Source organism: Ixodes scapularis, unplaced genomic scaffold (genome assembly GCF_016920785.2).
Source record: "Ixodes scapularis isolate PalLabHiFi unplaced genomic scaffold, ASM1692078v2 PGA_scaffold13__105_contigs__length_92229423, whole genome shotgun sequence".
NCBI lineage: Eukaryota > Metazoa > Arthropoda > Arachnida > Ixodida > Ixodidae > Ixodes > Ixodes scapularis.
Window position 1 is genome coordinate 74,160,290 of NW_024609839.1, and position 22,326 is coordinate 74,182,615.

At 47.8% G+C, this 22,326-nt stretch overlaps 1 protein-coding gene across 1 annotated transcript in view; it reads right to left on the reverse strand.

Annotated features, from left to right (window-relative positions):
• LOC8051012 overlaps positions 1-22,326 on the reverse strand; it is a gene marked incomplete in the record, with an annotated part of 650,797 nt that overhangs the window by 447,943 nt on the left and 180,528 nt on the right. Inside the window, 1 exon segment of the mRNA XM_042289953.1 lies at positions 8,924-10,679. Within this exon segment, the coding sequence (XP_042145887.1) occupies positions 8,924-10,679 (1,756 nt within the window).

Consider the following 22,326-nt stretch of genomic DNA (forward strand, 5'->3'; position numbering starts at 1 on the left):
CCGAGCAGTTGGAGATGGAGGAACTCCCCGCTTACAATATTTTGTGTGCCCAAGACGTCGGTTTTGCTGCCCCTCTCAGATTAGCCCGCCACTCAAAATTCGAACATAAGCGGCATGACTTTGGCAGCACTGCCCGTAGAGAGCGAGATAGTCACGTGCCTGCCTCCGAGGCGCTGATTGGCTCACCGCGACCGTAGCCTTCGCTGTTTGCTAAGTGACGGTGAGAAAGTACAGTTTGGGTTTTTATACTTTTTGTTCGCTGTCCCACCGGACCACTCAGTGTCCGCGGGACAGCGGTAATGTTCTGCGCGGAGAGTATAGGCCGTTTGCGGGGGCTTGGTGGCGGCTCTGAGTTGCGAGTATGGCTGGGCGGAATGAGAGATTGAGACGTGGCACGCGCTCGTTGCTTGGCTTCGTTACGACGAGTAGTAAACGTAGTCGTTCTGCCTGGGTCCGCCGTAGCGTTTCGGGAGGTATTTAGTCGTTCTTTAAGGCCATTTCTTTCTCGTGTTTTCGGATGAAACTCTGTGGATAGTAGACGTGAAGGTAGTGAAGAGTGGGGCATTATCGGAAAGGGGGGCGGTCGGATATGGCGACATGGAGACAGGAAAGTTATATTACAGTATTATTCAAAATGAGAATTAGGAAGGGGGGGAGCAAATGTTTGTATTTCTTATCGTTCGTGTGTTCGCGTAACTTTTGCCACAAGTGACTGCACGAAGGTCATTGTCACTGAAAAGCGCAGTGGAAAAAAAAGGGTGGTGTCTAAACGGCACTGCCTCGCCACGGAGAAAGCGTGACGAGGGTAAGCTCGAATTTCCGACAAACTTCGTGAGATGGAGCAGCATGTAAAGGGCTGGCGAGAGCAAATCAAGGAGTTCGCGCACACGTCTACAAGGCTGCGCGGCGCGCGAACGCGCCCCCGGGAAGGCCCCAAAACGACATTGCAGCTGCCTTGAGGTGCGAAATACCGAGCACACTTCTTGGCCTTGTTCAGATGCATGATCACTATTGTAAAGCACAGCCAAAGCTTCTCGCTCATTATATCTTCACACTGTCGTAACAACCTCTGATGTAACACTTTCCGCGTGAAACCGGACGACGCAGTAATCGTAAAGTAACATATCACGATACGAAGATAACTCTGCTTTAGAAAAGGCGCCTTAAAACCATTCTAACTTCGTTTCTGAGTCTTGGCACTGAACCAGCTGCAGACGAGATACTATATCAAGTTCACATTAAAATCGTTAGTTAACATCGAATAAGACGTCCCAGAAGTGAGGTCAAAAGAGCGCGCACAACACGTCACTTCGGAGCAGAGCAGTGTAAAGTGTCAACAGGGCAACTCAACGACAGAATTAAAAAAAAAAAAAAATAAAGGAGAGTGGCATGACGTGGCTCTTGGTGGCCGACATCGAAAGTGCATAAAGGTCGGACCAGAGTAGAAAGAGATCCGAACAACACGCACACAAAATAAAAACCAAAAAAAAGAAAAATAAAGGAAAAAGAGTCACCACCATCAGACTGCCCAGGAACGAGGAAAAGCCGTCCTCTCGCCTGATTGGACGAGCTCCGGCTACTCTACTCCGTTTTGCCTTACCGCGAACCACAGCAGACGCTATAAACCATCCCAGCGAATCCAGGGCAGTGCAGCATGCATCACGTGACTATACGCTCCTCTCACGTCGCTGCTCCACTCCCATAAGATCACGTGATCACCCTTCACACGGCGTCGGTTTGACTTCGGTAGCTCGTAGCGTCCCTCGCGGTCCATCCTAAAGGCGACAGGGAGGATAGGTGGGAACAGTGCGCCTGGATGTCAGTGTTTCCGACTGCCCGGTCAGGGTCACGTGGTTCATGAGACCCGTTCGGAATACGTAAGCTGCCAGGAGGTGACGAAAAGGTCCGCGCATGCGCATTTGCGTTCAATCTACCCAGGAGGCGTCCGCCTATGCATTGCAAAACGACCTCCTTGGTCTGAATTGGCCCCTCTCTTAAATCTAGGCTCTCTAGGTGGAAGCGGTCGGATGGGAGCTCGGGGTGCAAGACCGAGAAAGAGAGAGAAGCCACGCGTCAAGTCGGCAACCCTGGCACCGACTGTAATTAGCGGCGGAAGGAAACGAACGAGAGAAGAAAGAAGAGCAACGGGACAAATAACGACAGGGCGGGCCTCCACCTTGTTTTTCATCGTACGATGGACATGAGCGGAAGCCACGATGCCACCACGGACCAATCCAGGGAGGCGAACGTACCACGTGACTACGCGCTCCGCGCGTCGCTGCGACCCTTTACAAAGATCACGTGACAGTCACGCGGCAGCCGATTGGCTGCGATGGCTCGTACCACCCGCTGCGCTCCATCGCCCAGTGAAACGGAGTCTAGCAGTAACCGTACGCGAAGCAAGGAGACGAAGCGATCCAACTCCCGCCGCCTTCTCGACGTGGAGAGTGGCCAACGTGTCACCTCGAGGCCGAGTCGCCGCTAAAGGAGCACAAACAAGAAAACAGACCAACTAGAATGTTGTTAAGAGTCAGCAACGAGTCCTCGAAACTTTGTTCCGCAAAGTTCTCGCGGCGTTGGGAAACGTTACAGAGCGTTTCGAAAGTAATCCAAAATGAGATGGATAGGGATTTGAAGGACGGCTCAAGTTTGTGGGGAGGTATACTTGGCTGACTTCTTGAAACTTTGTTTCTGGTCTTGAGGGGGCGGTGGAGGTATTTAGGAGGTACTGCGGCGTGACGACGTTACAGGACGGCTAGCGAGAGGTGACAGGAGAGACGGCGGGGAATGGGATCTCGGATCGTCACGGAAAGCTGGATCCGAGTCTCGCAGTCTCGAGTGTGGTTGGGGAGTTTGGAAGCTCCGCTGAGTCGGCGCTAGTTGAGAAACATCCAACTTTTGGTTTGTGTTTCTGTTTTGTGTTGCTTTCGTCCTTGCGAAACAAGAGCGCGTGTCATTCCCCTTCGAAAGAAGACGGTGACTTTGATGTAGAAAGAAAAATAAACTTATCGAGAGTCTTTCGACAGGATAAAGCAAAACACAGGAAATTCAGAGTAGCGTGTACGCCCGAGATCGTTGGCTAAGACGACAGAAGTTGGGGGTGGAAACAGACCTGAATCGCACACTTGGATCGACTATCTGACGCGACCGGAGCATTTCAAAACGAGACATATGTGCTGCCTTTGAGAAGCAAAATTTCACGTATTTACCCGTAGATATTACCAGTGCTGCTCGTGGAATCAATGAACGCTCATTATTAAGAAGATTATTCTAAAAAAAAAACTGCAAATTTAGCAGGACATCAGAAATGCGACATTGACGCCCCATTCGTCCCCGTGTCAGACGTGTAATAGCATAAAAGAAAACTTCAATAAATAGGCGAGCTCGTTAACGTTGAAATGTGTGTATATGCCCGCCTCCTTTTTGTCGTCCGTCGACTCCGGTTAGAATCATGTGTGATAACATCTTGCTTTAGAACGCATATGAGTTGTAGACATTTGTGAAAGTGTAAGTTCCACTATAAGCACTGATAGTTTAATTAAGAAACGTGGCGATACCCGAGAAATTTATTATCGTTCCGGAGCCGATGAGATCAGGGCCTTAGCAGATAAGAAGCCGATGAACAAATCACAAAGCAAGAAGTGTCAACGTATTAAACGGCAACTCCGGTCGAAAACGAAACCAAAATAAATGACCGGTATCGCTTCAGTCGCACGAAATACGATCACAGCCGAAATATCACGTCAAAGTGAAACCGCGTAGTCCACCAATATATGATTCTTAAAGATGCGACCAGTCGCTCTTTAGCTGTTTAAATAATTAAAAGCGCCGAAAAAGACAAGGACAAAGAAGTGGAATGACACAAGGCGACACAAGACACAAGGACTTCTTTGTCTTTTTCGGCGTTTTTAATTATTTAAAGAACCGTGAAACCAACTGGCCCAACTTTCCACGTTGCGCTCTTTAGCGGGCGGCAATCGGATTAGCTTTAAGTCAAGCAACACTGGGCGATGCGCGCACTAGAGCACCACGGTGACGTCGCGCTGCAGCCGTACAGCTGATGACCAGTGTTGCCGTCCCTTTTGAGCAGATAGTTTCGGTTTTTTTTGCCGTACACGCCTGAAATCAAACTTTGAGCCGTGATATTTTATAAACTGCAAGCAATATCGAGATAAAAATGTAATTATACCTCGTAATTCAGGGATATTGACTGAGCTAAAATCAGTCATAATCCAAACTTCGAATATATTGACCGGAGTTGGCCTTTAAGCCATGACTGCGTTCGTTAATTCTTCAGGAACTACATCCATGGAGTGTGATGGCCATATATGACGTCATGCCGCTGCCGGCTCCTGGTGTCACGTGACACGAGGACATCACGGTATCGAGTCATGACGACACGCCACGTCGATTTTCACGCTAAATTTAGTGAAGAAATTAATGAACAAACGGACGTACAAAGGGGAGGGAAAATTAATGAAATTAGGGAATTATGTTAAAAGAAAACATTCGAAAGGCGTCATCAGAGTTAACAGAAAAAATAAGACGCGAGATAGCAAGCGGTCCAGCGTTTCTTAACAGAACCCACGACAGACGTGGTTGCAGTAGCTGGCTTCACTGGCACAAGACTGCGGGAGACAGCGGCGGCCACAGACGCAGGACGATAAGCGAATGAACGAACCAGCTGACCCGGTCATTTGTTAAAGGGCGCCCGAACTGCTGCGGCGTCTCCTGCCATTTTCGATCTCTGCCCCGGAAGGGTCATTCGTTTCCCGAGGGTTAGAGAAAAAATGACGAGTCAGAAACAGATACTTCATTTCCTGCTGCTATCGCCAAGATGTGTTCCCAGACTCGAGAGAATCCATACTTGGTTCGACCTTACGATGGACCGCGAGGGACTCTACGAGCCTTTGTAGCCAATCCAATACCGGGTGAATGTCACGTGACCTTGGGGTTGAACCGAGCGACGCGCGGGTCGCACGGTCACGTGTTACCGTCGCAGCACTGGAATGGCTGGAATCCCCCGTAGCGTCCACTGCGATTCGTCGTTAGGTGAAACAAAGTATAGATCTAAAAAAAAAAGAAGGTAAACTGTGCAAAGGTAGTAGAACCTACAACACAAGCTGGAATGCCGGATTATTTTTCTTTGAATAAGTGACGTATGTGTGAACGTAATGGACTCAGATGTGGTTAGGGGTAAGGTTGTGGGCGCCTTTTTGAAACATATCACTAGCCCCGGCACTCGCGATTTTCGTCTACACAACAAAAACAATCGCCCGCGCTATAGTCGGTTACAAGTCAAGAAGGTAGGAGAAGCTCCTCCCACAAGTGTGATGCGCCCGTTTCAAATCTCTCCGCAGTCGAAAGAAGAGTTCACTGGAAACGCTCCTGGTTCCGCTTCAATGGATTCCCACTTGTCTCCGATCCCACTTTTTAAGAAAGCGACCTTTGTATTAATCGGAGAGGGAACCCAGCCCCTGAAAGCAGCCTTTGTATCCATCGGGGGGGAAGCTAATCCCCAAAAGTCGTATTTGTTTCCGTCGGTGGGGGAGAACTCTAATCTCCCTCTCGTGGCTTCCACAATGCTAAGTCAAAGTCGAAAGATAAAGCAAATATGTACAGAAAGGCAAGACCCTCCTCGTGCGTTGTCCGCGACGTCACGGAAACGGTGGGACGCTATTGGATGCAAAGGTGGCGGAGGGATATCCGATTCCCTTTGAGGGGCATTTGCCGCTACCTTCTTAAAGGGGTCATGAAACGCTTTTCCAACTTTTTCCTGTTTCGCTTTCCTCCTCAACTCATAAATCGCGCATTACACCAAACAGTTCAAGAAGACGAAAAGAAGGGAGGCTCCTCTCGCTCGGAACCTGGTTTGTGTAATCCCCGGACACATCCATTCTCCCCCTAGAAGATTAGCCCGTCGCTCAAAACTCAGACAAAAGTTTCTTTCCCTAGCCCGTTCACCCCTAAGCTGACAGTGCTGTGGAAGCTACGTGCTCCTTGGGCTAGCCACACTTTTGCCACGTAAGCGTGGCAAATGTGGCTGCAGAGAATGAAGTCAGGTGATGAAACGGAGGTGGCTGATTGGTCCGGCAAGCGCGTAGCTTCCACCACAATGTCAGCTTAGGGGTGAAGGGACTAAATGAGGTCCGGTTTTGTGTGACGTCAGTTTGGACCCGATGACACGCTTATGGGACCGCGGATGTATCCCCGTGAAAAGGCAGAGCGGTTACGAAGGGGAGAAGGAACGAAATAGTCCGCTGTGTTTTCAAATTTTCGCACTGAATGTCAGGCTTTTGACTTTCTACCTTTTTTCTTTTGACCCACTGAACGATGTTCTATTAGTAAAATCCCAATCTAAAATGATTTATCCCAACCCAAAAATCGTTTCATGGGCCCTTTAACCTGTAACTGACTATAGAAATGTGCGTGATGGGGTTGAAGACTATTTGAGGAAAGCACAACGGGGGGCTTGTTTGAAATAACGAAAGAAATATCCCGATTCACGCCTAAGTTCCCAAAGCTAGCATATTTTCGCGGATGAAAAAGGCTGGACGAGCGTAAACTGAAAATAAAGGCTTAATGGGCGAACTTGTGCCAGAAACAAAAGAATGAGCGTCGTAACAGCAGCAGCGATCGTCGCGGCCTCAGCGTGACATGGCTGAAGCGAGACCAGACATGTCTGTAACGCGTTACTGCTAACGAGTTACTTCTACCTAGTTACTATTTCGGTAACAAGTCATGTATTTAGTTACTTTTTAGGAAAGGAACGAGTAACGTACTTAGTTACTTTGAAGGCCAAGCAACGAGTAAAAGTATTTCGTCACTTTTGTGGAGTAATGTGTGCAAAAGCGCTTAACGGCCTCGTTTTAATTATAACCTGAGTACGCGTCTATAGCGACAAAGGCAGATAGGCAACACGAAAAACCACTAATCAGTGTGACACCATAGTAACGTTCAGCGCTAAACACGTCAGTCGAACTTTACAGCTGGGAATGCTTTTCATCCAGAGAACACAATAAGGTTGGTTGGTTGAACCTTCTAGAATCCTGTACAGACGGAGTGTCAACCCGGAGACTGCAAACGAAAGGAGACACAGAACCTATTGTCAACTTTGAACTTTAGAAGCAAAGGGAACAAAAAGAGATTGGGGAAGCCAAGATTCACCGGCTCTTCCTGAAGCACAATACTGCCGTTCCTTCGAGCGCGTCGGTAGAAGGACTCTTCAGCGAGGCCGGAGATGTATTCTCAATGAAGCGGGAAAAACATAAGCGATGGAACCGTCGAGAGGCAGCTACTGTTTAAGTGCCACGACTACTGAAAAAAGTAATAATAAACCACAAAACAAAAGCAGTTGCGTCGTCAAAGTAACCAATAAGTAACCCGCTACTTTAGAGATACAGTAAAGCGTTCGCTTTGAAGATCAGTAACGAGTAACGTATTTAGTTACTTTTTTTTTTGGTTGACGTGCGCATGTCTGAGGGGACTACGAGAAGCGAGCCTGAGTGCGTCGCCGTCGGGAAAATGTGAGTGAGACGGCAAGACCACGCTCGGCTCCATACCTGCTACACTCGGTATATCGAATATTCTACCTAGAATGTTGGGGAGTGAGCTACGACGAGACTTACGCGGCAAGGTCATGTCGGGTTCCTTGTCTTTTGCAGTTGGAGTAAGAGTAAGGTCGAATCTTCTACAAGTACCCAGAAGCGTTCCTTCTCGCTCATGCATGCTGCATTACTCCCATCTTTAAAAGTGCACTGTCCCGATGCAACCTTAAATAAATTAACGAAGTGCTAAATCAAATGACCGTTTACATTAAACTGCGGGACCGTCTGAACTACGAAAACACTTCATAGCGGCCGGAGGTTCGCGTGGTTCACAATGGACAGCGGCTGACGTCGTCTCGAGAGCGTCAACTTGTTTGCTCTCAGGTCGATGAAGGCGACGTATTAAGACAAAAAGTCCATTTCGAGAATGATGCTCCTCGCACAGTCATTGAGGACAACAAGTTTCACTGGGCACGCCTCACAGTAGGTCTCGCAGGAAGCCGTGCACCTCTCTACTGGCGCGTAGAGGTGCCCTCGGGCGATTCGAGTTTGTGGCCCATCCCACGGGTCATCACTTTTCGGAGGCGGCGAGAGAGCTTGCCAATCAGAACGCAATGGTCTATCCCGGTGTCGATGAGCGTCGTCGCGTCGTGTTCGTTGATGACCACGTTTAGGTTATTTGACACCTTCACGAGGGCATCGTTTCGATGCGTCTCGTTGGTAGAGTGCGAGCTTTCCGACGTTCGTGGAGGATTTTTGCGTCGTTCATCCTCAGCAAGACAAAAAACTGTAGGGTCGATACGTCACTTTGCTGGTTCGATATCATTGGATATGGCTGTATCAAAATATTTTCTCAAATGTTGCTTTTTTTTTTATAATGTTGTTTCAAAAGTTAATTCCATATTTAGGAGTGGCTTTGTAGTTTCATATGGCTTTCAAGTGAATGTTCAAGCTTTACGGATTTCACTGATGGAATCCGCAAAAGCGTTTTCTACACGTACAAAGTGCAGTTTTCGAGGTATTGGGAAGAGTTCATTCCACCTAAACTCCACCTTCTCATAAAGACATGCAAGGTCACGAAAAAGACCTCCCAGTAAGACCTTAGCAAATATGATCTCTAAAGAACGCCCTCGGGACCTCAACACATGGACAAAGCCATCGGAGGATTCTGAACGGAAGCATGGAATATTAATTGTAATCCGTCCTCAGATATCTTAAGCTGGCTGTACTTGACGCCATCCTCTATAAGATCAGTCATTCTGCAAGCCACGCCGAGGTGCGAACGCTCGCTCAAGGTATCAGTAAACGTTCCTCCAATCCAATCCAAATTTTATCAGTGAGCTTAAGGGTCACAAAAAAGTGGACTTAAACCTTACCTTGGAAGCAGATGGGATGACTGGAAGGGAGGCCGGCTGGGAATGCTCCTGCGCCCTGGCTTTCGCCGAGGTCGTATCTGATGCCCCAATGGATGACTCCCTCTGAACAGCCACCGAAAGCTTTCTGGCAGGAGGCAGTTCACAGACACTACCACCGTTCATCGAGGGCGTACGGCTGACAAGAACACCATCGCAAGACCTCCGCGAAGGCGGATCAGAGGGCGTCTTGGAGGGTGCCTGAGGGCACCAGGGAGTCTTGGCGGCCACACTGAGTGGTTGCGCAAGGTCAGGGACCGACCAGGATCTAGGACCCCTCCAGGGACTATCGGGGTCTCTGCTCAGACCCGTAGTTTCTAGGGGTTTAGTCGTTCCTGGCGTCGCAACCGTCGACTTCGGCTTGGGCGACGTCTCGGAAGCAGCGACGGACCACTTGGGCACCGTCACGCTCCGCGGGAGGGACCTGTTCTTGGAGTCCTGCGACGTCTGGCGCTTGTAGAAGGAAAGTACGGCTTGTTTTTGAATGGCCTTCAGTTCGGGATCCGAGACTCGATGCTTCTTCTCGGGGTCCAAGAAGAGGACCCTGGGCGAGGCGGCGTCCGGCCGATGGGAAAGACTCTGCGTGGAACTGGTTCTCGACTCGCAGACCGGATCGAAGGCGGCCTTGAGCCTCGCCACCCGGGACGACGTCTCGCCGATCTGTGAGGTCGTCTTCCTGGCGTGTACTTGTCCAGGAGCGTAGTAGAGGACGCTTTCGGACTCGTGCCTTTTGGGAGGGAGCACCCGGGCGCTCCGGGCCACAGCGGCTTGACTGGGAGAGACGAGGCGCTGACTGCCGTCGGCAAGGCTGCCGTCGCAGGACGACTGCGGCGACAGGCGGCCGCTGTCCGGCAGCGTCGAGTGACCACTGTCAAAAAGCGACGAGCCGTTGGAGGTCGAGAAAGCGCTCAGGTCGCTGTACGATCCGTGCCACTTGAGCGTGTCTTGGCTGGAGCCGCCACTGGACCCGAGCGAGTCACAGGCCGATTCGCTTGGAGTGGCCTCCGGCGGCCAGCCCTCCCGCTCGCCCTCCTGGTACAACCGCTGGAGGAAGGGCGCTTCGCTCCAGCGCTGGTACTGTCGCAGGAACTCGTCGTATTTGCTCAGGTACGCGTCCGCGCTGCAGTCGGTCGGCGCGTCACCTTGGGAACTGTCGCCAGGTCGTGGTACGCGGTCTTCTTGGATTGTCTTTTTGCTGCCGGGTTCGCAGGCGCGTTCCAGAACTGGCTGTAGCTGCTGTGTGGAGATTTTGAAGCTCTTCTTGGGCCTGACGTAGGACGCAGCCTTCTCCTTTGGGTAGTCCGTTTCCTGCGTCCAGGACCGCGAGCGGCACGTTGTCGACATGGCCGGGGACGGCGTCACGGGCCACGACGGGTACTTCTCGTGGGAGGGCGTCCGCGGACTGTTCTCTTTGGGAGGCGTCGACGGAGGGGTCCTCCAGGAGGTATCCTTGGAGGCGTCCGGTTGGGTCCAGCCAGCGGGCCTGGTCTGCGGGACCACGGGAGAGAAGTCGAAGCCGCTCTGGCTGGCCAGGGCTTCGTAGACGGAGCCCTTCTTGAAGCGCCGCGTCACCATGTCGGGGTCTTCGGCCGGGGGCGTCGGGGCGGGTCGAGGGGAGTCGCCCGGAGACAACGAGGTCCGGCTGAGGTCTTGGGGGCCGCCGTCGCGGCTGTTCGGGTCCCGGGCGCTGCCGGGAAGTCCCTGGCCACTCGTCCGGGACCTGGGACAAAGAACAGGACGGGTGAGCACAGAACAGCTAGAACACACAAAGGAATCGAGTAAACAGGAAGGAGTATGTGTACGGTCAACGTGGAACAATAGACCAAGAGAAAATGTTTTTGTCAAGCTGGTGTAGGCTACCATACCACCATCAGGGCTACGTTGGTGAGACTGGCATAATAAATTGTTGCATGCATTAAAACAGATAAATATTATAAAGAGGACGTCTGACAATGGAAAATAACTAGGGTTCCGTTGAACATGATTGTAAACCTGAGACTGGGGCAGGAAGAGATCACAACAGAAGGTAGTAAAAGAGGAGGAAACGTCTCAATTGAGACGTTGCCTCCTCTTTCACTACCTTCTGTCGTGTTCTCTTTCTGCCCCAGTCTCAGGTTTACAATCATGTTCAACTTACAGCAGCTCGCCTGCACTCTGACTATTTTTTAGGGTTCCGTGTTTTCGGAGTTTATTTTTCGTCAAAATCGGAGGGTGTTTTCAGAGTTTATCTTTTGCCGAAGACTCGGAGTTTATTGGAGTTTATATTTGTCTGATTCCCAATTCTCCGAAATTCAAAGTTTAATTTCTCTGTGTTTTCCATTAAAAATAAATATATAACTAATAACCGGATGTAAACGTATGCCAGATAAAAAAATAAAACGCGCTTATGTCAATTAAAATTTCTTCGGTTGAATATGGCGTTGCTGCCATTGCCATTGGCAATACTTATTTGTCCCACGAAAAAGTCGCTCAAAAGCGTTGCGTGAATAAACGTCGATACCTAAAAACCAATAAACTCCCGGAGGTAGTCGCTAGGAAGCTCGTAGTCATCCCATCCTATTCCATCCATCTAGCCCGCGGCCGCGCGAGGTGGAGTGGTTAAGGATGTAGTAGAGAAGTTTCAACTGCCCCTCTTCCCAATTTTATACAATCCGTATGGTCTATAGCTTTCACTGTCACCAAAAACGTACCCTCTCCTTCCTATAAATCACAAATCGCATGGCCTAAACTGGAAACCAAAAAGAGTGGCTTTTGTCGTGACCCGAATGTACAACGACATGTTGCCCCGAATCAACCTTGGCAAGACAAGCGGTAAGACCCCTTTTGACAACGGTCCGAGATTTGACAGATACTTATGGTGGCATTTACCCAGGACCATTGACTCAGCGCTTCTCAAATAGTAAAAACAATATATTTATATATATAATAAGTCAAAGATGCGTACTGTCGGAGTTACTAATTCTGAGTTTATTACGACGTTTCGAGCGGGGACCGCTCTACATCAGGTGACATATGGAGTTCAGCTTCAACTAGCCATTAATTATATGCTCATCACGTTACCCAATGTCATATAAAGTGCAGAAATATGATTACAACATTAATACAGTGATATCTCGCTAATATGGACCACCTCCACTCCTTCCAAAAATCGTCCATAATGTGAGCTGTCCCTATTAACGAGACAAAAACGAATGTAATTTCCCGGTTTGTCCCCGAAAATCGTGGCCATGTAGCGGTGTATCCACATTAACGGGAACCATGCAAACAAAACATTACTGTATTCTTTTTTCTCTTTACTTTTGCGCCGTCATTTTTAGCAACAGAGAGACAACCACGCTACAAGGGGCTTATAAAAACCCTCCAGAAAATAACTTATTTTAGTCTCGTTCAACACAAATCGGCATACTTAAGCGTTCGTCAAAGGAAAAAAAAAATACACTGGAAGATTAAAACGGTGATAAGCAACAAGATAAACGCGAGAACCCCTCTGGAGTCATTCAGCTTAAACGCCGAGGTGAACGACAACAAAGAAGAGGATAGGCTCTCCCCTCAGCCAGCCCAGCTATCTCCCTCTATCGACGAAAAGACAACCACCGTAATCACTTGGCTTCGTTCGCCGTACAAAAATATTGGATCGGACAAACATCCGAGCAGGAGTAAAGAAGAAAGAGAAGAAAAACGAACGAAAATCGCGTCTCGCTAATCTTAATTAGACCGCGCATTGATTTAGGGGGCCGTGGTACGTAACACGTCCCTTTGTCTCTGCGCTCCCCCGAGGCGCAGCGTTGCCTTCGCGGTACAAAGGCCAGGAATCGAAGTCCCATAATTGTAAAATCAATAGCTGACGTTAAACGAGCCGGGCGGAGTTCGCTGGCGCGCGCCTCAGACTCATTTCGTTCGTTAACGGCGTTAATAAAATGTACACAAGAATGTGCATTCAGCTTATCTAGAGCGTGTGAAATAGCATGGAAAGAAATAAGATAACAAATAAAAATACCTTTTCTTGTTTTTTTTTTTTTGGTCACGTGATATAGAAGCGCTCTGTTCAGGCACAAGTTAGCTCTGGTGGTCCGACAGTTTCCCGGAGAGTTGATGAATGCCCCCGGTTAGGCCTCACCCACGTAACTGTACATTTTAGGCGAAACTAAAACATGACGCAGAAACACCGAAATATGAGCAGAAACAAAATTATACAGAACACAGGGAGGTATATTCTGTCTGTGTTTACTTCAAGACCGAGCAGATAGACCAATAACACTAGTAAAGTTTTTTTTTATTTTTTTTTTTAAACATAGAGCGTTTTTTTTAGTCAGAATCATCGAATCCCATAAATGTGTGTGTCGGTCCGTCGGTCTGGCCGTGTCTTTCCCCGCTAAACTTAGAGAGAACATTGACGTCATCTGACGTCATGGTATCCCGCAACCCTAGGATGTCACGTCACGGTTCCAAGTCCTGGTATCACAAAAAACATGACGTCACGTGACGTCAATTTCCCCGCTAAATTGAGCGGGAAAGTTAATGGCATCGTGTTTATTTTCACTGCCCGAAACGACTGTTTAATAAATTCAAAAGATATCTAGACGTACGTTCCTTAAACACTGCATTCCATGCATTATGAGACTTCTGAAAATAAAGGTTGCTGTTCGTTTTAGTTTCCAGAGAACAACCCGGTCCCGAAAGTTCAGCATGATTGTCTGCCTTGGGAACTGAAATCTTGTGGTTCAGTGCTCGCAAGTGTTACGAGAGCGTCTACTACCACACCACCAAAATATTTTTTTTTAAATATATTATTATAAGGCGTTAGAGTTCATGTACTCAAGAGGATCAATAACTAGGCGCGTGTTCCGTCAGATTCATTTTAGTACGGGATAACGTACGAGCCGCGAAAGTTGGTGGAATAGTTCAGCTGTCGATGGAAAAACTTTCGAAACCTTCAGAATGAATGAGCGAAAGGCAATCACGATTCTAGAAATACTACTGAAAATCAATAATAAAAAAAAAAAACACTTGTATATACATTTCTTTTTTTTTTTTTTTTTTTGTCGAACACCTTTGAAATTGTGTCGAAAGAACTTAGAAAACATTAATAAAAAAAGTACAATTTCAGCTTCGTTTTTAAGAATATCTAGAGGAAAAGCGGAACCAATTTAACTGTCAGGGAAAAAAACAAATTACACGAGGAGCCATCAGAGCGTTATCGATCAGAAACTTCCAACTACACGTGCACTAAGGAACCGCACACACACGCTCACTAGTTGAGAAGCGTGTTCACAAATCGGCACGTAACATACGTAAACAAATAAAAATAAAACTGCCGAGTACTTTCGGTGTAAAAAAAAAATAATAATACGGGGTTCTATGCCTACAAAATGAATATACATCCACCGTCGCCGAACCGAGACGAAGTTGCGCCCAAGTAGCGAAGACAAGAGACAGAATGTCAACACACACAAGCGTCGACAACTGCTCCTCCGCGTGATGAAAATAAACGAGAAACACGTAGGAAGAAAGGACAGCCTCGGTAAACTCAGGGAAAGGCAAGCAAAGTGTCCGGCGAAAGACAAGGGAAAGGAGGGACGGACCTCCGAACCTCGCGGACAAGACATCGCCTCCCACGCCTCGTACACACACTACATATAGATCCACTCGGAACTCGACGTATAAAAAAAAGAGACGTGGCTCTCGAGGACGGATCTCGCGCAAGACACAAAACTCCCGTCTTCTCGTCAGGTTCGTCCGTCTCGCCCCTGTCGTGTCGTTCCGGCCCTGCGCGCTCCCTCCCGTTCAACCCCGTAAGCTGGTAGCGCGGTGCGAGCTACGAGCTCGCCGGACCAATCAACATCGTCCATTTCGTCCCCTCACCCCCACTCTCGGCCTGTCGATACTACAGCACCACGTAGAATAATAAAAATACTGCGCACTGGAAGTATGACGTCACCGCAGTGAGATCGAGCGCCGATCCGGATTGGACACGAATGCAGCGTCAGTGTTCGGCTGGGCATCGCGTCCAATCAGCGCGTCGAAGGACCCTCGTCATCGGCTTCGGGTCCAATCGAAGAGTTTGTGTCACCCGACTCTGATGACGCTCCGTGGAAGAAGAGAAAGATGTTCGCAGGCTTTGATTATTCTACACTGATTGTCACATCAAGAAAAAAAAAAGAGTTTTGCGCATTGACAATGCTTTCGCGAAGTAGTTCTAACGCGATTTGGTTGTCGAAGGAAGAAACGATTTTTTTTGGCGGTTGAAACGTTAACGGGTTGATAAAATACCATAAAGCGAATCTGAGATTGACCTTTAACACACCTGAATTTTATACATAAATTGGGAAATTAGTAATGTTCAGCGAAAAGCCGAACGTTTTTTTTTTTTTTTTGTGTGTGTGTGTGTTTACTACGGTCTTTGAGGTGATTACAAGTATAGGTGGTATTGATCAACGGGAGAGAGCGCGACCACGTGGAGAAAAGGTAGGCGTTGGATTGGTTCAGCGAGCACGTAGCTTCACCCGCGCTGTCAGCCCAGTGGTGAGAGGAGTACGGGCGGCTGACCGGACAGACGGTCCAGGGGACTCATTATCTTGTCGGCGGAGTTTCTATCCATTCCGAATTGGCCAGTGACGCCGCAGGATAGGCACGAAGAAGACGAGAGACACATTGCGGCCCTGAAGGAGGAAGCTAACTCCGGAGTACGCGGTGAATACACCTTCCTCCTGGCATTCCTCCGCAACGATGCGGCATTCCGGTCCCTACCGCTACTTTTTGAAAAATATACTGTTACGGGTTTACTTTTTTTTCTTCTTCTTCTTGTAGGTGTGTTTTGCTTTGTGCTTGTTGCGGAGTTGTCCCTGAATTTGGGAAGGCCGGAAGCGGTGTCACCGTCCACAAGAACCGACTACGTTCAAGACAAGGAGGTTGGAGAGTTTCTGAGTATATGTACAGCGCCGGTACCTACGGTGGGCGGGCGGATCTTCCATGGCCGTAAGAAGAAAGTTCTAACTTAGCATGCGGCAGATGCCTGGGTTCTGAAGTTGCACTCCCGACCGCCTAGGAAAACCGTCTGGTACCGATATATCCTTGCGGAGTTAAGGTCACTCTAAGGACGCCACGAATCATTTCCTCCGTCTTTCTCGTTCTTTAGGCGCCCTACCCGAAAGATGCCATAAGAAAATCATCAAAACGTAGGTAACAGAAGTTAAACTATAAAGCAACGTACGCAGCTTCTACTCGTCAATAAAGGTGCACGAAACCACCCGCTTCTATTCATATCTCCGAGAAAAAAAGAAAAAGAAAACGGACCGGAAGCAAGAAATCGACAGGCGCAATTAATCGGCCCATGCGATTAATCAACACCCCCCCCCCCCCCACACACACACACACAGACACCACCTCCACAAAAAAAGAAGTTACTTTGCAAGGAAGATACACAAACGCATATACGCATTCAGGGGGGAGGGGGAGTGGGGTAAAAGATAAAAAAAAAACAAAGTGGCGAAGTTTCCCCGAGCTAATCACTCAACCTCGTGGGCGGTGGTCCGGACACCGATACGCCGAAAAAGGGACATATAGGCCTCTGCGCGAAGGTGACGGGGACTCGACTTAACAGAGGGACCAACTCCAACCACGAAGAGCGTTTGCAATTTAATGGCGGACGCCTCCTGGCCTGACTTGTTTGCTAATGCGCACGCGTGCGTTGTTGCGTGGAAAGAAGGAAAGGGGCGGAAAGGGAATTGACTTTTCGGAGGTGCAATGGGGGACAGCGTGGCTTGGGCTGCCGGTGGGGCGCCGCAAAGCGGCGTGTACGGGTGGGCTAGGTAGGTTAATATTTTTTTAACGAGACATCCGCAGACTGTCGCCGCGGAAAGACAGAGACGCTTACAAACGACCAACAAGTTTCATCCCTTCCGCCCAGTGCTCGTATTGAAAACGCGCCCATAAATCACGTGACCCCCCCCCCCTTCCCCTCCCTCCCCCCCCTCCCCCCCCCCCCCGGATCGAGCAGTCGGAAACACTCTGAAATCCAAGGCACACTAGTGGGGACCGCGGAGGTCTGGAGCCCGCCGAAACCACTACCGGACACTCTGGACGTTCGGGACAGTCGGGACAGTCACCCGTGTGTGTGTGTGTGTTGGGGGGGGGGGGAACCATGTTGACTGTCGTCAGGATTGATCGCGCGCGTGGGAAGAAGCAACACTGTGCGCCGGGCCGGCGGGCAAGGGGCGAAATGACAGCGAAAGAAGAAAGTATTAATGTTCGCAAAAAAAACTTCGATCCGACCTCCAAGGACCTTCTCGCCCTCGTATGGCTTTCTCTTTCCCGATCTTTCATTTATGCCGTATCCTTCCCCGATCCATCCCCTTTCCCGAATTTGAGATAAATTTTCTGCCCACGACGGCAATACTCGCAGGAACGACAGATTTGTTTTTTCGTGATCCTGTTTATTTTTATTTGTGTTTCTTTTTGCACAAACCCTGCTTTTTAGTTTAAATATATAAATGTGCAGATATAATAAGTGAGCGGGGGGAAGGGGGGGGGGGGATGGAGAGGAGAAAGTTTCTGTAGCAGGAATCTCTCGCAATATGGGACCGTAGTTTTCTTCTTTTTTTTTTTTAATTTCGTCTTCTTATAGATACGCGCACCATCCTTTACATTTCGCTATTGCACTTGTTAATATTACTGCTGGGAGTCTAATATTGCCGGAGCGCTTTCCCGTAAATCTAGGTCGCCATATTGAAACCCGTCTGATACGCGCGTGTGTTTCGTGAGGAACTGACGTTCCAAAAAATCCTTCTCGCCCTTGTTTTTTGCATGTGTCTTTTTTTACTGATTACGAATTGGGGTTTTAGTGTTGTCATTTGTAATTCTATCCCGGTATTTTCCTCTTCATTAGTAGACATACATATATGCATCGACAAAAATATATTACGGACGTTAACGAGAAAATAAAGGCAAATCTCCGAGTTGATCCACGATGTAAACCTAAGGAAAACAAAATACACAAGCAGGAGTTTGTTTGTAATCCGATGAGACTTTGCAAGATCCGTCGCAGAATACAAAAATACAACTACAAAAAATGCACAGAATTAAAAAAAAAAATTGCAGTTTAGTACATTGAGTGCGTCCCCTTATCTCACAAGAATTCTTTATTTCAGTTGACGAGGCTATTTTTTTTTACGGCCAAAATGTATTCGATACCAAATCAAAACCAATAATTTGAGACGGAAGAGGAGCTTAAAAAAGCCTAGGACCATTCGCCACAAATAAAAAAAAATACACAAAATTAAACCCCATTTTTAAAGAAGGCCGCCCCTCTAAACAACGTAATCCGAGTCGGCAGAAACTTGCACAAGCGCAATCGAACTTTAAAAAAAATATATATACAAAAATAGAAATGCTACAAATTCGGAACCACGAATTCGTAATTCGTCTCCCTTCCACCGGTGTCGTCTTCTTAACCTGATTTGCGTAAACCCAATATATATCTGCCGCAACAAAAAGATGAATGGAAACGATATAAAAACGTAAAACCGCGCTCCACGAAAAAAAACAAACAAAAATACATTTTTTCTCGAACAATTAAAAAAAAATAAAAATGAAGACGTCCGCAAACGTACAGAAGCGTTCGTGTCCCACGTCCACCGAAGGACGCACGGGTAATTCTAATACGTGACTTTGGCAAAAGTTTGAAAGCGACGAGAGGTGAAAGGGTCAGAAGGAGAGAGAGAGAAGGGCAGTATTCAAACCTCGTCGTTTCTCGGAGAGGAGGAGAAATTACGAGACAGCGTGCGGCGAGCGAGCGCCGGGGGAATCTTGCCTCCTCGAACAATTAGAAACGCGGCGTAGAAAACTTGGGGGTAAGCAATTAGTGAGTGGGACTAATTAGAAAATGAGATGGAGGCGGGAAGCGTCATCAATGCTGGGGTGGGTGAGGAAACCGCCTTGCGCAGACTAATCACCCGACGGCGACGCTAGTATACGACACGCATGTGTGCGGGTGGATACGCGTAGCACGCCCAAAATATGCCTGCACGACAAAGCACGGAAAAAAAAAATAAAAATAGAGTTAGTTACCTGAACCAGCCTCCTAATCGCAGTGTGCTCGTGTACAGCCATTCTAATTACTAATTAGTCCGGAGTTTCGTAGCCTCCTGCCAGTCATCGACTTTACCGTAAATGTGGTTTGCTTTCGCCGATGGAATAAAACTTTTTTTTTTGTTTCTCTTCTTTTTTTTTTACTTCGGATTGCAGTTGTGGTTTGGTGTATTGTATAAAGATCGTGTAGCTTATAGGTGTGGTTTTTTGCGTACGGCATTACGGATCGGAATGTAATAGGCGGTGCATTTTGCCTAACGTATCCAGAACGTTTGTCATTAGTCGGATTAAATCACGGGGTAAAACATGACTTCGAGCTACATGTAGTGATCCTATTTTTTTGTTCCTGTTAGCTACTAGCCGACACAGAAAGCCTAAATCTGCATTTATTTTAAAACAAAAACACAAAAACAAAAGTCTTCAGAATAAAATAAAAAGAAGAAAAGAATGAACCAGCCTCGTGCTAGATATTTATTATTGAGATTCGAATGAAGCCAATTTTCTATTAAACAGAACAAAGATTTTGCATTAGCATTGACTTCCGAGCGCAGCATGTCAGCAGCACCCGAAAAGGGTCACTTGTTTACACGCGAAACAGTGATAGAAAATAAAATACTAAATCTCATCGCACTGACGTTAATTATTACCCCCAGAAAAGCAGACATTTGAGGCGGTATTGGCGACTCCAGCGAAATCGACACCGCGTAGCGGCAACGCCGAGAAGCTCAAGAGATGCGGTCGTTTCCACTCTGTCGTCTGCTATCGCTGCTTGGCTCTCGTAGGCAGCATAGAAACAAACATCGTTTCCCCTCATTAGTTTTATGCTTCCACCGTGTCTTTCTTACCCACTGACTAGAAGAAAGTTTTTACCGTCGAAAAATCGCTTTGGTTTTATGTAGAACACTAATTTTACGCTGCAGTGCAAGAAAATGTATGGTGGTCCGCGTGCTGAACGACGAAACCGACCTCCTTTCGTCCGCCCTTTTGCCTGACCAGCGCGCCTCCCACAGTTCGCTGGAGTCGCGAATGTATAAGGAAGACGCACGTTTAAGTGAAAATAAATAAATAAATCAGTAAAGACATTTACTTATGCCGTCTCGGTTTTCGTAAATGTAAAGTATTCACTAATTTTTCGGTGTAATCCCTCTAGGAGAGTATAAAAACTTACTGGAGCGTGTAATTAACTTATCTACAAACGCGCAGAGAAAGACCGCTGCAGATTTGTGCAAATTGTTCAGGACCGCGGTTGGTTTTCACAACCTCGTCGGTTTGGAATCATTGTTCAATACATTTCTTCTTTTCCTTTTTTTTTTACCGAAACAAAACTTGCGCGAGGATAAGTTGGTACTTTATTTGGATGTTGCTGCACCCCCATTTTGTTTTTGTTTTTTATGTTTCAGCGACTCTTCATAAAAACTGCAATCTTGAGCTCATTGGAAAAAATTGGAGCGTTTAAATTATTCTGTTTATGTACTCGGGTACAGAGAGGTTAATAATACATTTAGATAAGAGTCTACAGCCCTTAGGCCACTAATTGAAGACACTGACAGAGGTTGAAGCTTCGAACAAACAAATATGGCGTGAAACAAATTTCTGCTTTTATATGTGTGTTTTTGTTAAGATATGCAATTTACTTCTTTTTTATACGTCGTCCAACATACGTATATTATAGTACGAAATAAAACAACCAGGTATTATTGCACAAAATACGAGGGCTAAGCACATCTTCGGCGTACTTTGTACTACGTTATTCGCCAATGAAATCTCATCCTATAATTATTTTTCTCAAGATAATTTTCCCCTTTCAAAGCCATGGAATCTTAGAGAATATACGAAAGAAAATAGAAGAAACGCGAGAATAGGGCGGCGAGTTAACGAAGAAAAAGGAGCGGCAAATCACGGTCGCGTATCGAAGACCATCAAAACAAAACAAAACCAAAAAATAAAAAATAAGTCGCATCATCAACCCGACCTCTACTCAAAATCGCCTCACGCCCGGAGTCGACTCGGCAAACACGGCTCTGTCGTGGACGCCTCTGCAGTTTACGCTCTAGTGGCTTCCCTTCGCAGCGGACGGACCATCTGTCTCAATACTCGAAATTAACAACAACAAAAACAAAGGCGAAACGAAACGAGTCACAAATAAACGACCGCAAGGAGAGGCAACGAGGTTCGAAAGATGAGATCCGCGTAGCCGAAGCGCTCTGGAAAAACAAAAATATATATAAACAAGAATGGGAAGAGCTATTTCCGACCCTTCACAATCCCATCTTGGAAAAAGTCCCCCAAGAAGTCAACTCTCCGGGAAGAGAGACGGAGTGAAGCCGGTTCGGTGGAAGCGCGCAGATTTCCACACCCCAGAAAGAACAAACAACGGGAAGGAAGAACGACTCAGGGCTGAAAAATCAGAATCCGAAAAACAATAGGACGGAGAAGCTACACACACACACACACACACACACAGGCGCGTGTGCGCGCACGCTCGCACAAGTACACAAACACACAGACGCACACGCATGTCCAGGCAGACGCACATGCACGCACGCACGCACATATAAAGCACGCACAAACAGGCCTAAGAATGATATAGTAACGAATAGAGTGAACCGCTTCATTCTAGGCGGACGAAAAAAGAAAAGAAAAATGGCAAACGGAGAGCTTGCCAAGAACCCTTTTGGAGAATGCGAGAAAAGAACAAAAAAAGAAAAGGGAGGTAGCAGACGACGACAGGGAAAACCTTCTTCCCTCTTATCCCGACTCCGTCTGTCTGCGTCACCGAATTCGCGTTGTTTACTTGACACCCCTCCAACCCCGGGCCACCGCCGTAGGGGGTTCGGAACCACCGTTCCGAATGGGGAAAGAAAGGGGAAAAGAAGGGGGAGGGGGTGGATACGCGTTCCCCAGGTTTGAATCCCCCCGCATGGTAGAGGGGGACTTTGGGGAAGCCCGGATTCCAAATCCCGAGAGTTTTGGGGAAGACGGGGCGCACGCTCCAAATGCGACAGGTCGTCCTCGCCTCCGGGGCTACGAGAGGGGGAACGGAAGTGCGCGGGACAGATTGAGCGAGGCGCAAAGAAGCGCAGCTGTGTTTCTAGCCCCGACGTCGTCCATGTTGGTTTGAATGAATAAAGACCAACTAAAAAAAATAATGGGTGCTGGAAAAAGCGAGACGACGACACAGAGCAATGGTGGAGGGATTGTGTCGGAATTCGCGCGTACGGTGTCGACAAGTCGGAGTCCGCGGGGGCGAGGAATGAGACAAAAATCGTCAAGACCGCAGG